Source organism: Humulus lupulus, chromosome 1 (genome assembly GCF_963169125.1).
Source record: "Humulus lupulus chromosome 1, drHumLupu1.1, whole genome shotgun sequence".
Taxonomy (NCBI): domain Eukaryota; kingdom Viridiplantae; phylum Streptophyta; class Magnoliopsida; order Rosales; family Cannabaceae; genus Humulus; species Humulus lupulus.
The window spans coordinates 37687339-37704830 of NC_084793.1; the positions used below are offsets into that span (position 1 = coordinate 37687339).

The window sequence follows — 17492 nt, forward strand, 5'->3', positions numbered from 1 at the left end:
ATTTAAAAAAAAAAAAGACAATTTAACTAAAACTTCATGATAAACATATCTTTTATATACTAGGAAACTTATAAAAATATCTCTAATAAAACCATAGAAAATCTTTAGGCCTAAACCCCAAAGTCGTTAAATCATAACATGTATGCCCTCTACCAAAGCTCTCCAACTTATTGATGTAAAGCTACTTCCTAACCTTTGCCTTTACCTGCAACACAAAGTATTCGTGAGCTTGCCCAACAAAAAGAGATGTGAATGACACAACTCCAATTCCCAACATTTACATAGAATAATATCATACCATATAACATAAAATCACACTCATGATAATGTAACAATAACTCACAAATCGTATAACATAATTATAATCACAAGACCAAGCACAAGCACATAATACCACCCTCGTGACGACTCACTGCCCTCTTGACAGCCCAATGCCCTCGTGACAATCCTTTTGTGTATCCACACAGATGAGTTAATCAATAACAAGAGTCATTACATAACAAGCACAATGCAATGACAACAATATAGCATAATATAGTACCACATAATCATAATAAATTAAATCTTATTTTTTGTACATCAAGTGTACACCCTGTGTGCAGGTGTCCACTCTTCTTACCTCAAGTCCAACAGCGACCACAAACACGTTCCTTCAAGTTTCATTGCCAAGACCTAAGCCAACATCATACAAACATATACTTTAGAGACTTATAACTCAAACCAAGTGTCAGGCAATCATTCTTACTCTTTCTAAGGCTCAATCAACTTTTGAGTGTCCTTAAGAAAGCCTTAAAACCCCAAACCATAAGCCACTAACCAAAACCTTTAAGTCTCGATCAAACCGAGAAAAGCGAGCCAACTCCCATTTTTGGATCAGTGGTTCAATCATGTTGGCCCATGGGCACAATCACGGCCGATGTTGTTCCCAGAAATCACACGTGTGATTTCTTTCGCATTCTTCCTATGCAATCGACCCAAAACACACCATATTCTTATCTAAACATAATTTTGACCCTAGATCCATCACATAACGTTCCTAGTATGATCTAATCATCAAAACACAATAAAAGATACATCCATGAAATCATCATGGTTCATGCATGGTTAGGGTTCAAGAACCCTAACTTTGTCTTCTACCTTAAGCTATTCAAACCCCACACGAACCATACCCTTAATCAATGTTAAATCCATTCCTAGCACGTTTCTAGTCTTCATACAACATTAATATAGATCCTAGCATGCATATCTATCCATCTATATTAACATATCATGCTTTCTACCCTATTCCACCATTAACATGCATTCAAGCTTCAAGAACCTTGATTATACCATCTATGGAAACTCAAGAATGTAATAAAATATTATCTCAAGAATTTACATAACCCTAGGCCACAAAATCCCTCTTCCAACATGTTCCATCCGAGTTCCAAAAGATCCATGCTTGATACAAGAGTTCCTTCTTCTTCCTTAGTGTTTCAAACCCTAGGCTAGTGCAAGAGTGTGAGAGAATGAGAGAGAGGTAGAGAAGGGAGATAGATCGTATGAGTGATTGAAAGCAAATTATGAGAGCTAGCCCTAGCCTTAGTCTCTCTCTTTTCTATTTTATATTGACCCACTTAAACCTAATTACCCTTCTACCCCCAATCCTAGCTCATCTATCATTAGTTCTATGCCCTTATAAGTAATTTACTCTTAAACTATTAACTTTCATAATCTTAAATTAATTAAATCCCCACATAATTACTCAATTCCATTATTCCCCTTCTTTCTATAATTCTTGACAATTAAGTCCCTATGAATGAAATTATGATTTATGGCTTTCATATAATTATGAGCACCCTCGAAATTTTCTCATCGTATCACCTTATTCAAGTCATAGTATCACATAAACATACTTAGAAAAAATACATAACACATAATTTCATAAAATTATAAAAATACCCCTCAAGGATATTAAATTACTAAAATACCCTTCTTTTAAGGAAAATACTAGTCATGGAATATTAATTTGACCACGTCCACGCGTAGGTAATTTGACCATAAAAATATTATTACTCATTCACGAGTCTGTCCAGTCAACCTACGTGTAGCATAATTTATTTATATAAGAAAGAAGTTATATCTCCTATAGTTAAGCAAACACATCTCTAGTTCTTCAGATTACGAATATGATCATGATGAGTAAAACAACAGCCCCTCAAATTCTCATGATTTCAATGCTCTTTATTAACTTGATGTCAAGTTTCCTGGGATCAAGTTTTGCAGTTGGAGAGCCAAAATGCAAAGAAGCAGAGAGACAAGCACTGCTACAGCTAAAAGAAGATATGTACGGAGGAGATGGCTGGGATGATGGTCTTCCGTCCTGGGCAAAGGAAGAAGAAAAAAAGGAGTGTTGTGAATGGGTTGGTATTCGTTGCGACAGCAATTCGGGTCATGTCACCACCCTTGATCTGTCTCCTTCAACTTTTGAGGATTCTCATTCTACTTTTTCTTCAGTAGGTAATATCACTTCTTTATTAGCTCACTTGCCATATCTGAATTATTTGGACTTAAGTGGTGCAGGCTTTCATGATAAGTCCTCTATGCCAAATGTCATTGATGCTCTTAGCAAATTGACCAAACTAAGGTACCTTAATCTTTCTTATACTACACTAAGTGGAGAAATTCCTCCTAAAATTGGAAACCTTTCTAGCTTGCAATTTCTTGATCTTAGTGGTAATGATGGTTTGAGATTAAAAGACTTGCAGAATTGGCTTTCCCATCTTTCTTCTTTACAACTACTTGACCTTAGTCACACAAACATGAGCTTAGCTCATGATTGGATTCATGTAGTTAATAACCTTCCTCACTTGGCATATTTGAACTTAAGTGGTTCTTCTCTTCAAAATCATCATGTGGTTTCTCCCTCATTTCTTTCCCATATCAATTCTTCAAAAATTCTTTCCGTTTTAGATCTTTCTAGAAATTCCCTTTCTCCCCTGATATTCCAATGGCTGTTTAACCATAGTCATACCCTTATTCAACTTGACCTTCATGATTGTCAGTTGAAAACTTCATTCCCAAAATCTTTTGAGAAAATGGCTACTCTTTCATATCTTGATCTCAGTCAAAATCAATTGGAAGGTTCTATTCCTACCTCTTTTGGGAGTGAAAATAATGCTCTTACATATCTTGATCTCAGTCAAAATCGATTAGAAGGTTGTATTCCAATTTCTTTAGGAAACAATATGACTTCTCTCGAATACCTTAATTTGAGTAATAACACTCTTGAAGGTGAAATTCCGAAATCCATTTGGAAAATATGTACACTAAAAGTGTTGCGAGCAAATGATAATGCTCTCAGTGGACAACTCCAGCTTGCTAAATCATCACGCCAATGTGTTCATTTTTCTTTGGAGTATTTGGATTTGAGGAGGAATCAAATCATGGGATCATTGCCTAATATCACAATGTATTCTTCTCTGGTAGAGCTATTGCTTCGCTCAAATCAGTTAAATGGAAATGTATCCGAAACTCTAGGTCAATTATCACAATTGAAGATTTTGGATGTTTCTAGAAACTTTTTTAAGGGTGCAATGTCTGTAACTCATTTTTCAAAGCTCTTCAACCTACATCGTTTGGATTTATCATCAAACTCCCAATTAGCTTTGAATAACATCCCTTCTGATTGGGTTCCTCCCTTTCAATTGAAATTTTTTATCTCAGGTCTTGCATTTTGGGTCCCCACTTCCCAAATTGGCTTCGTACACAAAAGTATTATGTCCAAATTGATATCTCTAATTCCAAAATTTCAGATTTTGTTCCCAATTGGTTTTGGAATTTATCACCTCATTTACATCACATGAATCTTTCTAACAATCAAATGGTTGGGACAATTAAAAGTTATCCACTAGAAGGGATTTATGACTTTTTTGCAATTGATTTGAGCTCCAATCAATTTGAAGGTCTGGTACCACTATTTTTCTACAAATTCGAATCAGCCTATCTTTCCAATAATAAATTTTCTAGTCTCAATTCCTCATGTGATGTTAAAGATGACACACTGTTGAGTTTTCTAGATATTTCATACAATCGGTTGGCAGGAGAGTTTCCTGATTGTTGGTCACACTTTCCTAGATTGGAAATTCTTATTCTAAACAATAACAAATTATCAGGAAAATTACCTACTTCAATTGGCTCTTTGCCTTGGATTAAAATCTTACATTTTGGTAGCAATAGTTTGATTGGGAATTTACCTTCATCCTTGAAAAAGTGTAAAGAATTGACTATTCTTTACTTGGGAGAAAATAGATTACAAGGGTCGATACCCTCATGGATGGGAGTTCTATCAAATCTTGTCATTCTTAGTCTGCGATCCAATCAATTCAATGGCAGCATCCCTTCAAGTCTATGTGAGATGGCAAGTATTCAAATATTGGACATGTCATTAAATTATATCTATGGAGATATACCCAATTGCGTTGGCAATTTTACAGCAATGAAGCAAAGGGTAAGGATCAAAAGGTATGTTACTGAATATTTTTTGGATTATGCTCCCCCTACTGATACATCTATTACTCTTCCCTATAATGGAAGCATCCATGGCTATGGTGCTCAAGTGGAGTTAATATGGAAAGGAAGGTTGTCTCAATATCAAAATACATTGGGACTGGTAAAGAGCATTGATCTTTCCAGCAATAAGTTGACAGGGGAAATTCCAAAAGAAATTACTCAACTTATTGAATTGGTGTCATTGAATTTATCAAGAAATGATTTAAGTGGAGAAATTCCTAGACAAATCGGTCATTTGAAATCTCTAGATGCACTTGATTTATCAAGGAACAATTTTTTTGGTGAAATTCCTTTGAGCCTCTCTCAAGTAGATCGATTGAATGTCTTAGACTTGTCAAGAAATAATTTGTCTGGCAAAATTCCAACAGCCACTCAACTCCAGAGCTTTAGTTCTAGTTCGTACATGGGAAATCCTCAACTTTGTGGCCTTCCGTTATTCAAGTGTCCGGATAATATAAACTCAACTACTTTCAATGAAATTGAGGATGAATACTCTTTCATAAACCGAGGATTTTATGCAAGTATGGGGCTTGGATTTGTAGTTGGATTTTGGGGACTATGTGGAACTTTAGTGTTCATCAAATCTTGGAGATATGCATATTTCAAGTTATTGAATTGCATGGGAGATTGGATTTATGTGATGGTGGGATTACAAAAGGAAAAAATTTTGAGGATGATCAAATCTTAGTTAATCAGGTAATTGTCTTTCCTATGAACACTCCTTTTGTGTAACTATTTCTTGCCGTTTATCTTGGTTCTGCAAAGTTATGATTTTTAATTAATTTTTTTTTTTTAAATTGACTTTATTTATTTTTATTTGTATTTTCATGTATGAAGAAAGCATAACACACCTCCGAAGAGAAGAATTTGGCTGATTTATATATGGTGTATTGGATAACTACTAATGGTGTAGATAGCTAGAGAGTAAAGATGGATTGTGGCAATACATGATAATAGTCATGATTTTAAAATAAAGATGTGATAACTAATGTTATTTACTTATTTTATTAGATTTATTTATATTTGAATATTAGTTATTTAGTTTCTTATTATTAGTTGATGGGAATATACTAATATGGTACTATGAGTTTTAACTAAATGTAGCTTTGATTCTCTTTGCTCCTAATAATACTAATTAGATATTTTTGGTTCAAATTTGGTCAATAAATTTTTCAATATGATCAAATTCTCTTTAGTTATAAATAATTAAATCATTAAAATTAATTTATTTAAATTAAAAAATAATTTTAAAGCTATAAAAATAATTAAAATAAATATATTTTAAAGAAAAATCTTTGATACAGGCATTAAAATTACATGGTTGCCATAAAAGATCCTCACCTTTAAATCAATTCTATAGGGAAATTTGACTTTTAATGCATTAAGTGACACTGTATGATAAAATTATACCAACCGAAAAAAAATCTCACATTTTTATTCTAGTATTATTTGGATTACCAAAAATGCCCCTATCATAAATTTCCCTCTTTTTCTCTCATTGTCTTCTTCCTCTCTATCTCTCACGTTTTTCCTCTCTATCTCTCAAGCTCTTGTACACAAAAAAATAAGGCAGCTTAATCTATACAAATTTTCAAGCTTATTTCAGGGCAAGTTGTGAATCCTTTCAAGGCAATGACTTCATTTTGGATTTTGGATAAAAAATCGTATGAGTAAGTATATATTTGTTATATATAGTGAGGAAACTTGTTTATCAACATTGTTTTTGCTATTTCGAACAGATCTGTATATGCCTTCATGTTTTATTGTAATTTCTCACTGTCGGAATGAATTTTCGTTCCTTTCTTGGTTTTTTTCTGGGTTTTTTGTATGCCTCGATAAGACTCGATGGTCCTCGATGGACCTCGATAAATCCTCATGTATTATATTATTTTTATACCTCGATATGCCTCGATGAGCCTCAATGGACCTTGATAAAACCCTCACATGAGGGGGGAAATGGCTACCTCGATATGCCTTGATGAGCCTCAATGGGCCTCGATAACATCCTCACATAAGGGGGAAATGGCTACCTCGATATGCCTTGATGAGCCTCGATGGGACTCGATAAAATCTTCACATAAGGGGAAATGGCTTCCTCGATATGCCTCGATGGACCTCGATAGAGGCATAAAACTTAATTATGTAGTATTTGCCTTGATGGGACTCGATTGGAATTGATGGGCTTCGATGGGCTGACCTCGATAGTGTGATAGTTTGACCTCGATATGAATCGATATTTTGCTGTTTTATTGTAGTTTAACTTTTTGACCTTTTTTTTTTTTGTTTTTGCAGATTCGACTGTTTCCATATTTGTTGCATTCAATGGTGTTTGGGAACTCGAAAATAGGGATTGGATTTTCAGGGATGCTGAAAATCAAGTTCTGCCCGTGGAGAAGGGTTTGACGTAAGAGCAACTGCTTGAAATTCTGTACGATGAGCTTGAAGTGGATAAATGTGTGCATGACTTGAAAATTGAGGTCCTGTACACATGCCTATCACAATCCGTCAAACCTACCGTTATAAAAAATGATAGGCATGTGCATGCATTCATTGGGTTTGCATCGAAATCTGTAGAGAAGCTCATTCCTCTATGTGTGACATTGATTAAGAAGGAAGGTATAAGAAATGCATCGGCTTCTGCCAGTGTTAATAAAGAAGTTCGATTTGAAGAGAACATTTCTCCTCCATGCCATGGTTTCAAAGGAACTCAAGGTGACTTTGGAACATGTGTTCCCAAGACAAATCCAGACGTCATAGTCCATGGTGATATCCCAGTTAGAGATCTGCCATATTTGCATGACACAGCTGTAATGCCCCGAAATCCCTAATGAGGTTTAATGGCTGGATTAGTAGGCCGGGAGGGCCATAACTGTTTAATTATGTCATTAAATGAATATATGCATGTTTATGTGAATTATATTATAATATGATTATTAGGGTGTTTTGGTAATTTGGCCCGTTGAGGGTATAATTGTATATTTGTATGCATGTCGGTGATATATTGTTGAGACCACATTATAATGTGGGTTTGTTCGAGCTATTCGGCATGAGACGATCTTGGAATATTGATTAGCGGTCTAGTCATAACAGGTTTAAGTTCGGGGCTCGGGATGAGTCTCGGGGTGATTTTAATGATTAGAGCGTTACCGGGAATTAAATGGTAACGAGATATAAATTATTGGTGTTTAAGACTATCGAGAATAGCAGGAATTGGAGAGCACGAGATAGATGGGGAATGCCGATTTTGCCCCCTGGGAGCCTTTGGAAACCTTTAATTGACCTAGGGGTATTTTGGTCTTTTCATCCCTAGGATAGATATAAGCCATTTATGGCTATAGAAATGAAGAGAAACATAGTAATTTCAAGAGCTTACTCGTACCTTCTTTCTCTTTCATTTTCTTTGTGATTTTTGAGCAATTGTTGAGGATTCAAGCTTGGGAAGTAAGCCTTGGGAGTTTGGGAGAGTGTTCTACCATTAAAGAGCATTATAATCTGAGTTTGAGGTAAGTTTCTAGCCACTAGTTCCCTGGTTTGCTATGTTTTAGTTTTAGTTTTCAGCTTTTGGTTTTGATATGGAAGGTTGGAATTAATGGAAGTGTTGATTGGTGTTTAACTTGGGTTTTGATGAGGGAGTGATGTGGATCAAGTTTGGAGGGTTGGTTTCTAGGAAAATCGCAAGGGAGGAAAACCAGAGTTTTGGCTGAAGTTCAGGTTGGGCCGCGGCATGGACAGGGAGGGTCGCGGCTCATGCTGGGTCCTGAGGGAGGCGCCTCTGTTTGAGGGGCGGGCGGCGGTCCTTAGTGGAATTTTGGCCAGAAATGAGTTTTTGGCTTGGGGAATTCTAGCCTTAGGCCTCGGGATCGATCCTACTACCCGGTTTAGTAGGATTCAATGTCTCGGAGGCTAGGTTTTGGTTTGGGAACCTTTGTTATTCATTTTATTGATGGAATCCCATAATTGGTTATGACCAGGTAACCGCTAAGGGACAAAAAGACAGGTCGTTCTCAAGGGTCGTTCTTATATTAATTCTCGCTCGAACCTGAGGTAAGAAAACCGCACCCTGTGTATATGACATGCATGATTATTGTTGAGGCATGTTGGTTGATAAATGTGGACAATGACTGCATATTAAATGCTAGTGGATGTTTTTTATTGTGTATGGCACTGATCAGTCAGGGACGACATTGGTCGCGTATCACTGACCTAAGAGTCAGAACGACATAAGCGTCCTGAACGCAGGGCCGAGTGAAGATTAGATCTAATCGATATTAGCATTGAATGACTCTAAGGCATTAATGCTGGACCGACCCTAAGGTCGATGAAGCTTATATGCGCTTGACTAGTCTAAGCTAGTTACTCAGAGCCAGGGCTTAAGGCCCAGGTGACTATTTGTCACATGGCTAGGGAACGATGTTCCAGAGTTATGACTCTATGGTCATGAGGAAGGTTATGTTGGTGACTAGTCACCATGCACCTATCCTGTTTAAGCTAGTGAAAGGATCACTTATCTGTTAAGCCTCGGTGACCCTATCGTCACATGGCTAAAGGGAGTTGTTCCCATCTTGGTGACTTTTGCGACTATCACTTACTTGCTTTGGACTGAAAGTCCTAAATGATTATTATGATCATTGTTGATATTATATCATGCTATATTGTGTTTTCTTGCTGGGCCTTGGCTCATGGGTGCTATGTGGTCTAGGTAAAGGGAAGGAAAAGCTCACCCAGCCTTGAGTGGAGAGCTTAGGTGGTGATGTGTACATATGCGGCCGCTTGACCACCACGGCCAAGGAGTTCTCAGAGGAACTAGGGGGTTTACCCTATTTTTTCCACTTAGGTCGGCGGGTTTGTAAATTTGAAACAGTAATGACCATTTTGAGTTGTAAATAACCTGTAAACGTTTTTATGGGCCCATGAACAGTTTTATGTACTTAATAAAATATATCCTGTCTTTTTTATTGATTTTCCACCTTAGCCTGTTAATAACACTTAGAAGCACATTTTAACCAAAGGACTCGGGTAGCGAGTCGAATTTCTGGTTCACCGTAACTGTTCTTAGGTAACCAAGGCGTTACAACTTGGTATCAGAGCATGCCAAGGATATGGTTCCTGTAGACTGGCTGGGCATGTACACACATCACTGAAGTCGAGCTCGACTCATGGTTTGGTAACTATATTTTGTAGTTATATGTATAACTGCTTAAATATAGTATATATGGTTTACCTGTATGCATGAGATGCCATGTTAAGCCTATGCCCTGAAATATTATATTCTCAGGAACCGTGTGCTAATTAGTACTGAAATTGCTGGAACATGCTTATTAGTATTGTTGTTGGTGAATTATTATGTGATACATGCTAAGTGCTAAATGTTATAAACATGTATCTGCCTTTATAATTGTATGACTGTGGAATATGATAATTGTCTGCTTGTTCTTGGACTGTAAGGCAGCAAGAGGTTTTGTTATTACTACCTGACTGGCCGTATTGATCATTGTTCCAGCAAGGTATAAGAGATAAGAATGAATCCAGGGCAGATAGATACTTCACCTGGCCAGAGTGATTAGGGCCAGAATAATAATATTCAGGGTTAGGAGAATGACCAGTCACAGATTCCATAGCCAGCTCCTGTTAACTGGCAGCAGATAATTAGTGATATCCAGGCAACAATGCTGAGACAGGGAGAAGAGCTTCGTCTCCTGAGACAGCAGCAAGTGCCTGCAGTGGTCAGTGTATCAGAGGCACCCCCTGTGTCAGTGCCAGCAGTAGAGCAGCTGCCTGAGGTTGGGAATAAGTGGGAACCTCTTTATGAAAGGTTCAGGAAGCAACAACCTCCAGTTTTTTAGGGCAGTGCAGATCCTACCAAGACAGAGCAGTGGATGAGTATGATTACCACTATCCTTGATTTCATGAGGGTAACTGGTAACGAGAGGGTGGCCTGTGCCACTTATATGTTTAGGGAGGATGCCCAGATCTGGTGGGAGGTGATTACCCAGACCAGAAATGTTAATGCCATGAGTTGGGAGGAGTTTAAAACTTTGTTCAACGAGAAATATTACAATGATGTCATCAGGGCAGCTAAAGTTGATGAGTTTATTAGGCTACTTCAGGGAGGTTTATCAGTCATTGAGTATGCCTTGAAATTTGATCGTTTGGCAAAGTTTTCGATGGAACTGGTGCCCACTGATGGGACCAGAAGAGAGAGATTTCTTCAGGGGCTACAACCCAGATTAGCCCGTGATGTTCGTATCACCATTGTGGCTGGGGTTACCACCTATGCACAGGTGGTTGAGAAGGCACTCACAGCTGAGAGTGCAGAGAACAAGATTTGGCAGGACAGTGCAGTCAGGAAGGATTTAAGGAGGACAGGTCCTCCATTTGTGGGTTCTGGTAGGGGTGTTGGCCCTAGTGATCAGAAGAGGAAGGTTCTTGACACCTTCCCAGTTCCAGGTCCTGATAGGCGGCCCTGTGGTATTTCTATGGGTCGTCCAGGTGGTAGTGAAGCCTGAAAGTCTTATCTTGAGTGCCCTAGATGCAAGAGGCATCACTTGGGAGAGTGTAGGGCAAGGACCTACTTCTCATGTGGAGCAGTGGGTCATCTTAAAAATTATTGCCCTAAGGCAAGAAAAGAAGAATTCAGGAAAGCGGACAGCTCGGCCCCAGCTCGAGTGTTCACATTGACACAAGCAGAAGCTGAGGCTTCTCCCTCAGTTGTTACGGGTCAGCTTCTTAGTGTTGGAACCCCTTATAATGTATTGATTGATTCTGGTGCTACACACTCTTCTGTTGCTAGTAGTATTATTGATAGACTGTGTAGACCCTGTGATTTTTATGCTGTGGGGTTTGGAACTTTGTTGCCCACTGGAGAGTTAGTGTTATCCAAGAGATGGGTCAGATCTTTGCCAATGACAGTGGAAGGCAGAGAGTTATCAGTGGATTTGATAGAGTTAGTTATGACTGACTTCGATATGATATTGGGTATGAATTGGTTAGCGAAGTATGGGGCAACCATTGATTGCAGAAGGAAGATGGTCACCTTTGAGCCTGAAGGTGAGGATCCTTTTGTGTTTGTTGGTACTGTGCATGGACCTCGCATACCTATGATTTCTGTATTGAGGGCTAGGGATTTATTGCAAGGAGGTTGCATGGGGTTCCTAGCCAGTGTGGTTGATACCACTCAGGTCGTGCCAGTGAGACCTTAAGAGACCAGACTTGTTTGTGAATTTCTGGATGTGTTTCCAGAAGATTTGCCAAGATTGCCACCGCACAGAGAAATTGGTACTCAGTACATGGCAAACAACATAAGGGAGGACATGAAGCACCATTTTGGGGTCGAAATGAGCTATGAGAAGGCATGGAAATGCAGAGAAAAGGCTCTTATGTATGTCAGAGGGACACCTGAGGAATCATACTCCAAGTTACCTGGATACCTGTGTCAGTTGGAGCATAAGAACCCAGGTACAATTACTGATTTTGTAGCAGAAGATGGTCGTTTCTTGTATTGCTTATTTTCCCTCGGTGTTTCTAGGCGTGGCTTCTAGTACTGTCGTCCTGTAATTTGTGTGGATGGCACATTTTTGAAGAATAATTATGGTGGCCACATGCTCTGTGCTGTTGCGCTGGATGCAAACAACCAGTTGTTTCCAATTGCGTTTGCGTTGGTGGACAGTGAGAACCATAACTCTTGGACTTATTTCATGAGAAAATTGATGGAAGCCATAGTGGAAGTTGAGAACCTTGCTTTTGTATCGGACAGGCATAAAAGCATTAATCATGCTTTGGTGCTTGTGTTCCCAGATGCCTATCACGGAGCATGTTATCATCACATCTGTATGAATGTGGTGGCAAAATTCAAAACTGACCACGTGCAAGACATCATGGGGTGTGCAGCCTACGCATTTCGAAGAACAGAATTTCACAAGTTCTTTGACAAGATTAAGGTAATTGTGTAGAGTCCAAGAACTTTACTTAGCTAGTTAGATAGTAGTAGTAATAGTAATAGTAATAGCTAGTAGTAGTTGTAGTATGTTTATGACTGTGGATTTTGGTTCAAGCCGGGACTTAGTTGGACACTCGTAGTAACACTTGTAGATTTTATAAGTTTAACCTATAGTTTAAGAATATTAATTATAACATAAGGTTTTATTAATATTACTGGTTATTAATATGATAATTATTATAACCTAAGGTTTAGATAGAGCTAATAAGAATATGATACTTGTCATGAGCATAGTTATTCCTAAAGTTTAGATAGAGCCAATAGGATTATGACACTTGTCATATGCATGGTTATTAAGGAATTATTATTTTTAATGATAAAATAAGGGAAATATAAGACTTAGTCTTCACTAGAATCTGTTAGAAGCATGACATTTGTCATCATTTTATTTATTTGTGGATTAGGTTAGATAATTAAATAGATTTTTCATAACTTTAGGGTACTGTAACTTCCAACCTATTTTTGACCTAGTTATGTTATGAATTTAGAAAAATAGTATTTCTAAAAAGTTGTAGATAATTGAATTATCTTTCTAATGGTATAAAGATAGTCTAAATTGGAGTCCTGTAGCTCCAGATATAGTTATTTTAATGTAGGTAAGTTTAGAGTTACGAGATTTAGGGAGTTAGAAGTTAGGATTCTATTTGTTTTTATTATTTTTGTTTTAGAAATCAAGCTTTGACTCCTTAAAACTCTCTCTCTCTGAACAATTTGACCAAGTCCTAAGCGTTTGGCTGAAGAATATTCAAATCTTTTCAATTAAATTCATTATTTTTATTCAAAGCCAAAAAGAAGATTTTTATTCCTAGAACTCTATAAATAGGACCTAGCACCAAGCCTTTTCATTCATTCTTCAAGCATTGATTAGAGCCTTCCAGGTGCTAGTGAGACTATAGAGTGATAAATACTTGGGAAGTAAGGTTCATAGTGTGTATTTCGGTTTCGAGGTGTAGTTCGGTCATAGCAATTTCAAAGGTATTCCTATTCTTAGTTCCTTTTAGTATTGTTTCATTATTTTTATAGTCCTAACCCAGTCTTCTCTATTCTTGGTTAGGCATCTAAGTTCTTCGAACTTGAGGTTTCTTGTCAGTAAGAATATTCTCGGTGGTTTTTAGTTCATTCATCTCTTTCTTTTAGAATACCCACCTCTATATTAATGGTTTTTAGGAGTGTTCCAAAATCCTGACTTTGTTCTCATCATCTCGGTATATTGGTAAGGAAAATAGGATAGTTTTATATGCTTATATGTTATGATAAGTTATGCTATAGTATGTTATGTTATGTTTTCTTATGTTTCATGGTTATGATTTATCCTACCTCAGATATTAGACAGGGGACGTAGATGGGTTATCATAAACCTACCATGTGATCTAACCTACCTCAGATATTAGAAAGGGGACGTAGATGGTTTATCACATGTTTTAATGGCCATTAATAGTATAGTCTTATATGATGTACGTCTTTATAGGTATATGTTATATGTTTATAGCTTATAGTTATGTGTATGATTATGTTTCATGCTTGTAGTAGATTTTCCTTGCTGAGCATTAGGCTCATTCCTTTGTGTTTATACGTGCAGGAAAATAGTTATGGCGGCGGAAAGATTCTTGGCAGCTTGGGGATGTGTATTGAGACAGGATGGAATTGGTGGAATGCGCGTTCGATTCGAGGATGAAGTTTTTAAGTCTTTCAGTTATGATTTCTATGTATTATTTTTTTCCGCACTTAATTTTGTAACCAATTTATTTAAGTTATGTTTTGTTTTCAAAACAATGGGATCCCATATCCTAAATGAATTTTTATGTATTTAACCTTTACTTTACAGTTTTTAAATAGAGTTATGGTTATTTCATATGTACATTTTCTTAAGATTAGTATAGTAGTCATTAATGGTCCAAAGTCTAGAATAGTTGGGTCATTACAAATTGATCCGCCCATTGCTCAATATATAGAGGGAATTGGCTTTGAAAGGTGGACTAGCGCTTATTTTCCTGGTAACCGATACAATATCATGACGAGTAACTACGCAGAAAGCTTTAACAATAAAACCAAGGAGGCAAGGAGCTTTCCATTCGCCACTTTTCTTGAATTCATAAGATTCACTCGTCAGTCTTGGTTTGCAGATAGACGTGAAAGAGCTGCAAAAGCAACAACTGTGTTATCACCTAAGATAGAAAAGGATTTGAAGCAAATAGGTGATAAAGAAATTTTTTTGGATGTCCAAGTCCTTGGTCATCACGAATTTCTTGTGGTCGATGGTAATGGTGATGGTGAGGTGAACTTGGCCACAAAATCATGCTCTTGTGGCATGTTCCAAACCATTGGGATACCCTGTGTACATGCTTTTGCTGTAGCCAGAAAAAGAAGCATAAACATTTACTCATTGTGTTCCCCTTACTATAGAATCAAGGCATTGAAGGACACTTATAAAGATAATGTTTACCCTGTTGGGAACGAGGATGAATGGGTAATCCCTGATCACATCAGAGATACGGTTGTCGGCGTCCCCGTTGAGAAAACCCCTGTAGGAAGGCCCAGGAAGCAGAAAGTGGGTAGGCGAAAGAAAAATCGCTATGCTTCAGACAGGGAAAAGATTATCAAGCCACGTAAGTGTAGCAGATGTGGTGGTAGTGGGCACAATAGAAAGTCATGTAAGGCTAGGATTTAAAAATTTGTGTTGTGTAATTATTCAATTGATTTTGCTGCATTTATTATATGGAGTACTTCTTCTAATACTTTGTTGGTTTGGATGTCGAGGTAGACACATTATGTAAATTTATACTTTTTTATTTAATAACTTTTTCAAAAAATATTGTTTGATAAAAAATAATATACAAAACTAACTATATGCTATACTATACAAGATGTGTATGAAGAAAATGTAAAGAGCATCACGGGGACAAATTCTGATAGAATAGGTCCACACACTACTTGGTCCTGAAATGTTGGATGTTCTCATCGATAATGGTATCGAGTGGTAGCCTAGCAACCAAATGCTCGATATGTTTGATGGCAAACATACGACAATCCCCACTGCATATAATCGATTGTGTGTCAATAGAAGATAAAAATAACTTCACTCACATTTTGCCACATTGGAATGGAGACTTCAATGGCGATCCATTGTGCGGCTTTCTCGACGTGCAAGGAAAAATATACTTCACTCACATTTTTCCATGATACAAGGAATTGATTATCATTGCCCTTCAACATATTCAGCACATCTTCGTCCCATGTATACTTAGTGCTGGTCTCTCTGAAATGATTCCAACGACCTAGGCACACCTGGGGGAAGGTGGTGTTCATGATCGCAGCATCCTGCCGAAATGCAGCATGATAAAAGTGGCGTCGGTGGCGTAGCATGTGCAAAGCGGCATCAATATGCTGAAAAAACATGAAAATTCGTTAGTACTATCAATATATTTTAAGATTGAATTGAAAACATAAATGTAATTTACATACCGAATCCCAAAGCCAAGTCTAGACTGTGTGCAACTGGAAGAACCATGCCACACTGTGCGTCCCAGTATAGACGTTCCAGTCTCTCTTGTTGTCGATCTTCCCGATGATCCACTTATGGAAGCTCTTCTCCTGCTGTGGGTCACACTTCCTCAATGGTTCAGGAACTAGCCCCTGTTTATCTTGTCTGATCTTCTTCGTTGGGTCGGTGAAGTCATCAAAACACTTGGGCCTGCGTTTCTTCCTGACAACTTCAAGGCCAGCTGCCTCCTCGGGCTGCAGTACTCATACACTGGGACTGTCAGCATCACTGGCAACTACAGATGTCTGGGCCTGTGGAGTGGAGGGTTGATCTCCGTGATCGTAGTCTGCAGGCAAGATATCAGACTCTGTATCTGATTTTACGTCGATGGATCGACCTGAGACCACTAAAAGCAGCTGTGCCAACTGAGCCATGGTGGTAGTCTGATTCTGAAGTAAGGTTGTCTGGCCCTCCTCAACCTTCTTGAGCCTCTGCATCAATTTCTCATAATCAAACTGGGAAACCTGACTAGATGAAGTTGCATAGGCCTGTGAAGTGCCCTCCTCAACCCTCGGGACATCCTCGTAAAAAATGGAGGCTTCCTTTGAAACTTTTGCCAGCTTCTCTGCCTCCTTCGCAGGTACTACTACTTCCTGTGCTGCAGTCCCAGCCTCCCCCACAGTTGATTCCAACTCAGGGAATAACCTGGAATCAACTTTTGGGAGGCTATTGTAGTAGATTACCTGACCGGGACGTGGCTTCAGCATGGAAAATACCACTAACTGCATGGTTGAATAACATGTGTCAGGAAAACTTTAATAAAATAAATCGTTAATCAATTAATCTGTGACATTTAACAAGATAAAATTGAACTTACTCAACGGTTGGCGAATATAGGAACCAACTGAGCTGTCGAAATAGTGATATCAGTCTTCGTAGCCCAGCTAAGCATCCTCAGAATCTGGTTCTCACTATTCTCACGGAACTTACTCCCAAGAGATGGCATGGCCTCAAAAGCCCAGTAAAGAAGTGCGGGTGCATAGCCATAGAAACTATACTTCGCCTCCTTCTGTTTTTTGCTTGAACCCTCTTTCTTCTTCTCCTCGTAGTGTTTCAATTGCTTCTTCATGTCCTTCTGAACTCCTCTGCTAACCTTCTTAAATGACAACTTCCCCCATGGATACTTGAAAAAGTAATCAAGATCCTCAACCATCCTCAGGGAATCTCCCCATATCGTCGTTGTCTTCTCTGGGGCATTCAGTACCCCCTCTATCAAATAACACAAACCCAGCTTAAATACATCTTCTGGGTTTTTCGAGGCCTTCAAAGCATCTTCCAATTGACCAAAACGAACCTTCGAATCACCATTAAAATATTCCTGGATGATCCGATCACTTGAAAGATGCTCTTTCAACTCATCTGGGGATGGTGATTTCCCAAAATTTAGCCCGGTAACTAGGGCAA

The 17492-nt window shown here is 38.1% G+C and overlaps 2 protein-coding genes across 2 annotated transcripts; both read left to right on the plus strand.

Annotated features, from left to right (window-relative positions):
- Window positions 1-2153: 2153 nt before the first annotated feature.
- LOC133791316 (receptor-like protein EIX2) lies at window positions 2154-5650 on the plus strand. Its single transcript, XM_062229242.1, has 2 exons — window positions 2154-5247; window positions 5389-5650. Exon 1 carries the CDS (start codon window positions 2169-2171, stop codon window positions 3843-3845), a length of 1677 nt encoding a protein of 558 aa, XP_062085226.1. The 5' UTR covers window positions 2154-2168; the 3' UTR covers window positions 3846-5247; window positions 5389-5650.
- Window positions 3863-5239, plus strand: LOC133813059 (receptor-like protein EIX2). The gene has a single exon (XM_062246854.1). The coding sequence runs from the start codon at window positions 3863-3865 to the stop codon at window positions 5237-5239; it is 1377 nt and encodes a 458-aa protein (XP_062102838.1).
- Window positions 5651-17492: the final 11842 nt, after the last annotated feature.

What these genes read in the sequence shown, in the direction of transcription:
- LOC133791316 (XM_062229242.1), top strand. Translation starts at nt 2,169, where the DNA reads ATGATCATGATGAGTAAAACAACAGCCCCTCAAATTCTCATGATTTCA.
- LOC133813059 (XM_062246854.1), top strand. Translation starts at nt 3,863, where the DNA reads ATGGTTGGGACAATTAAAAGTTATCCACTAGAAGGGATTTATGACTTT.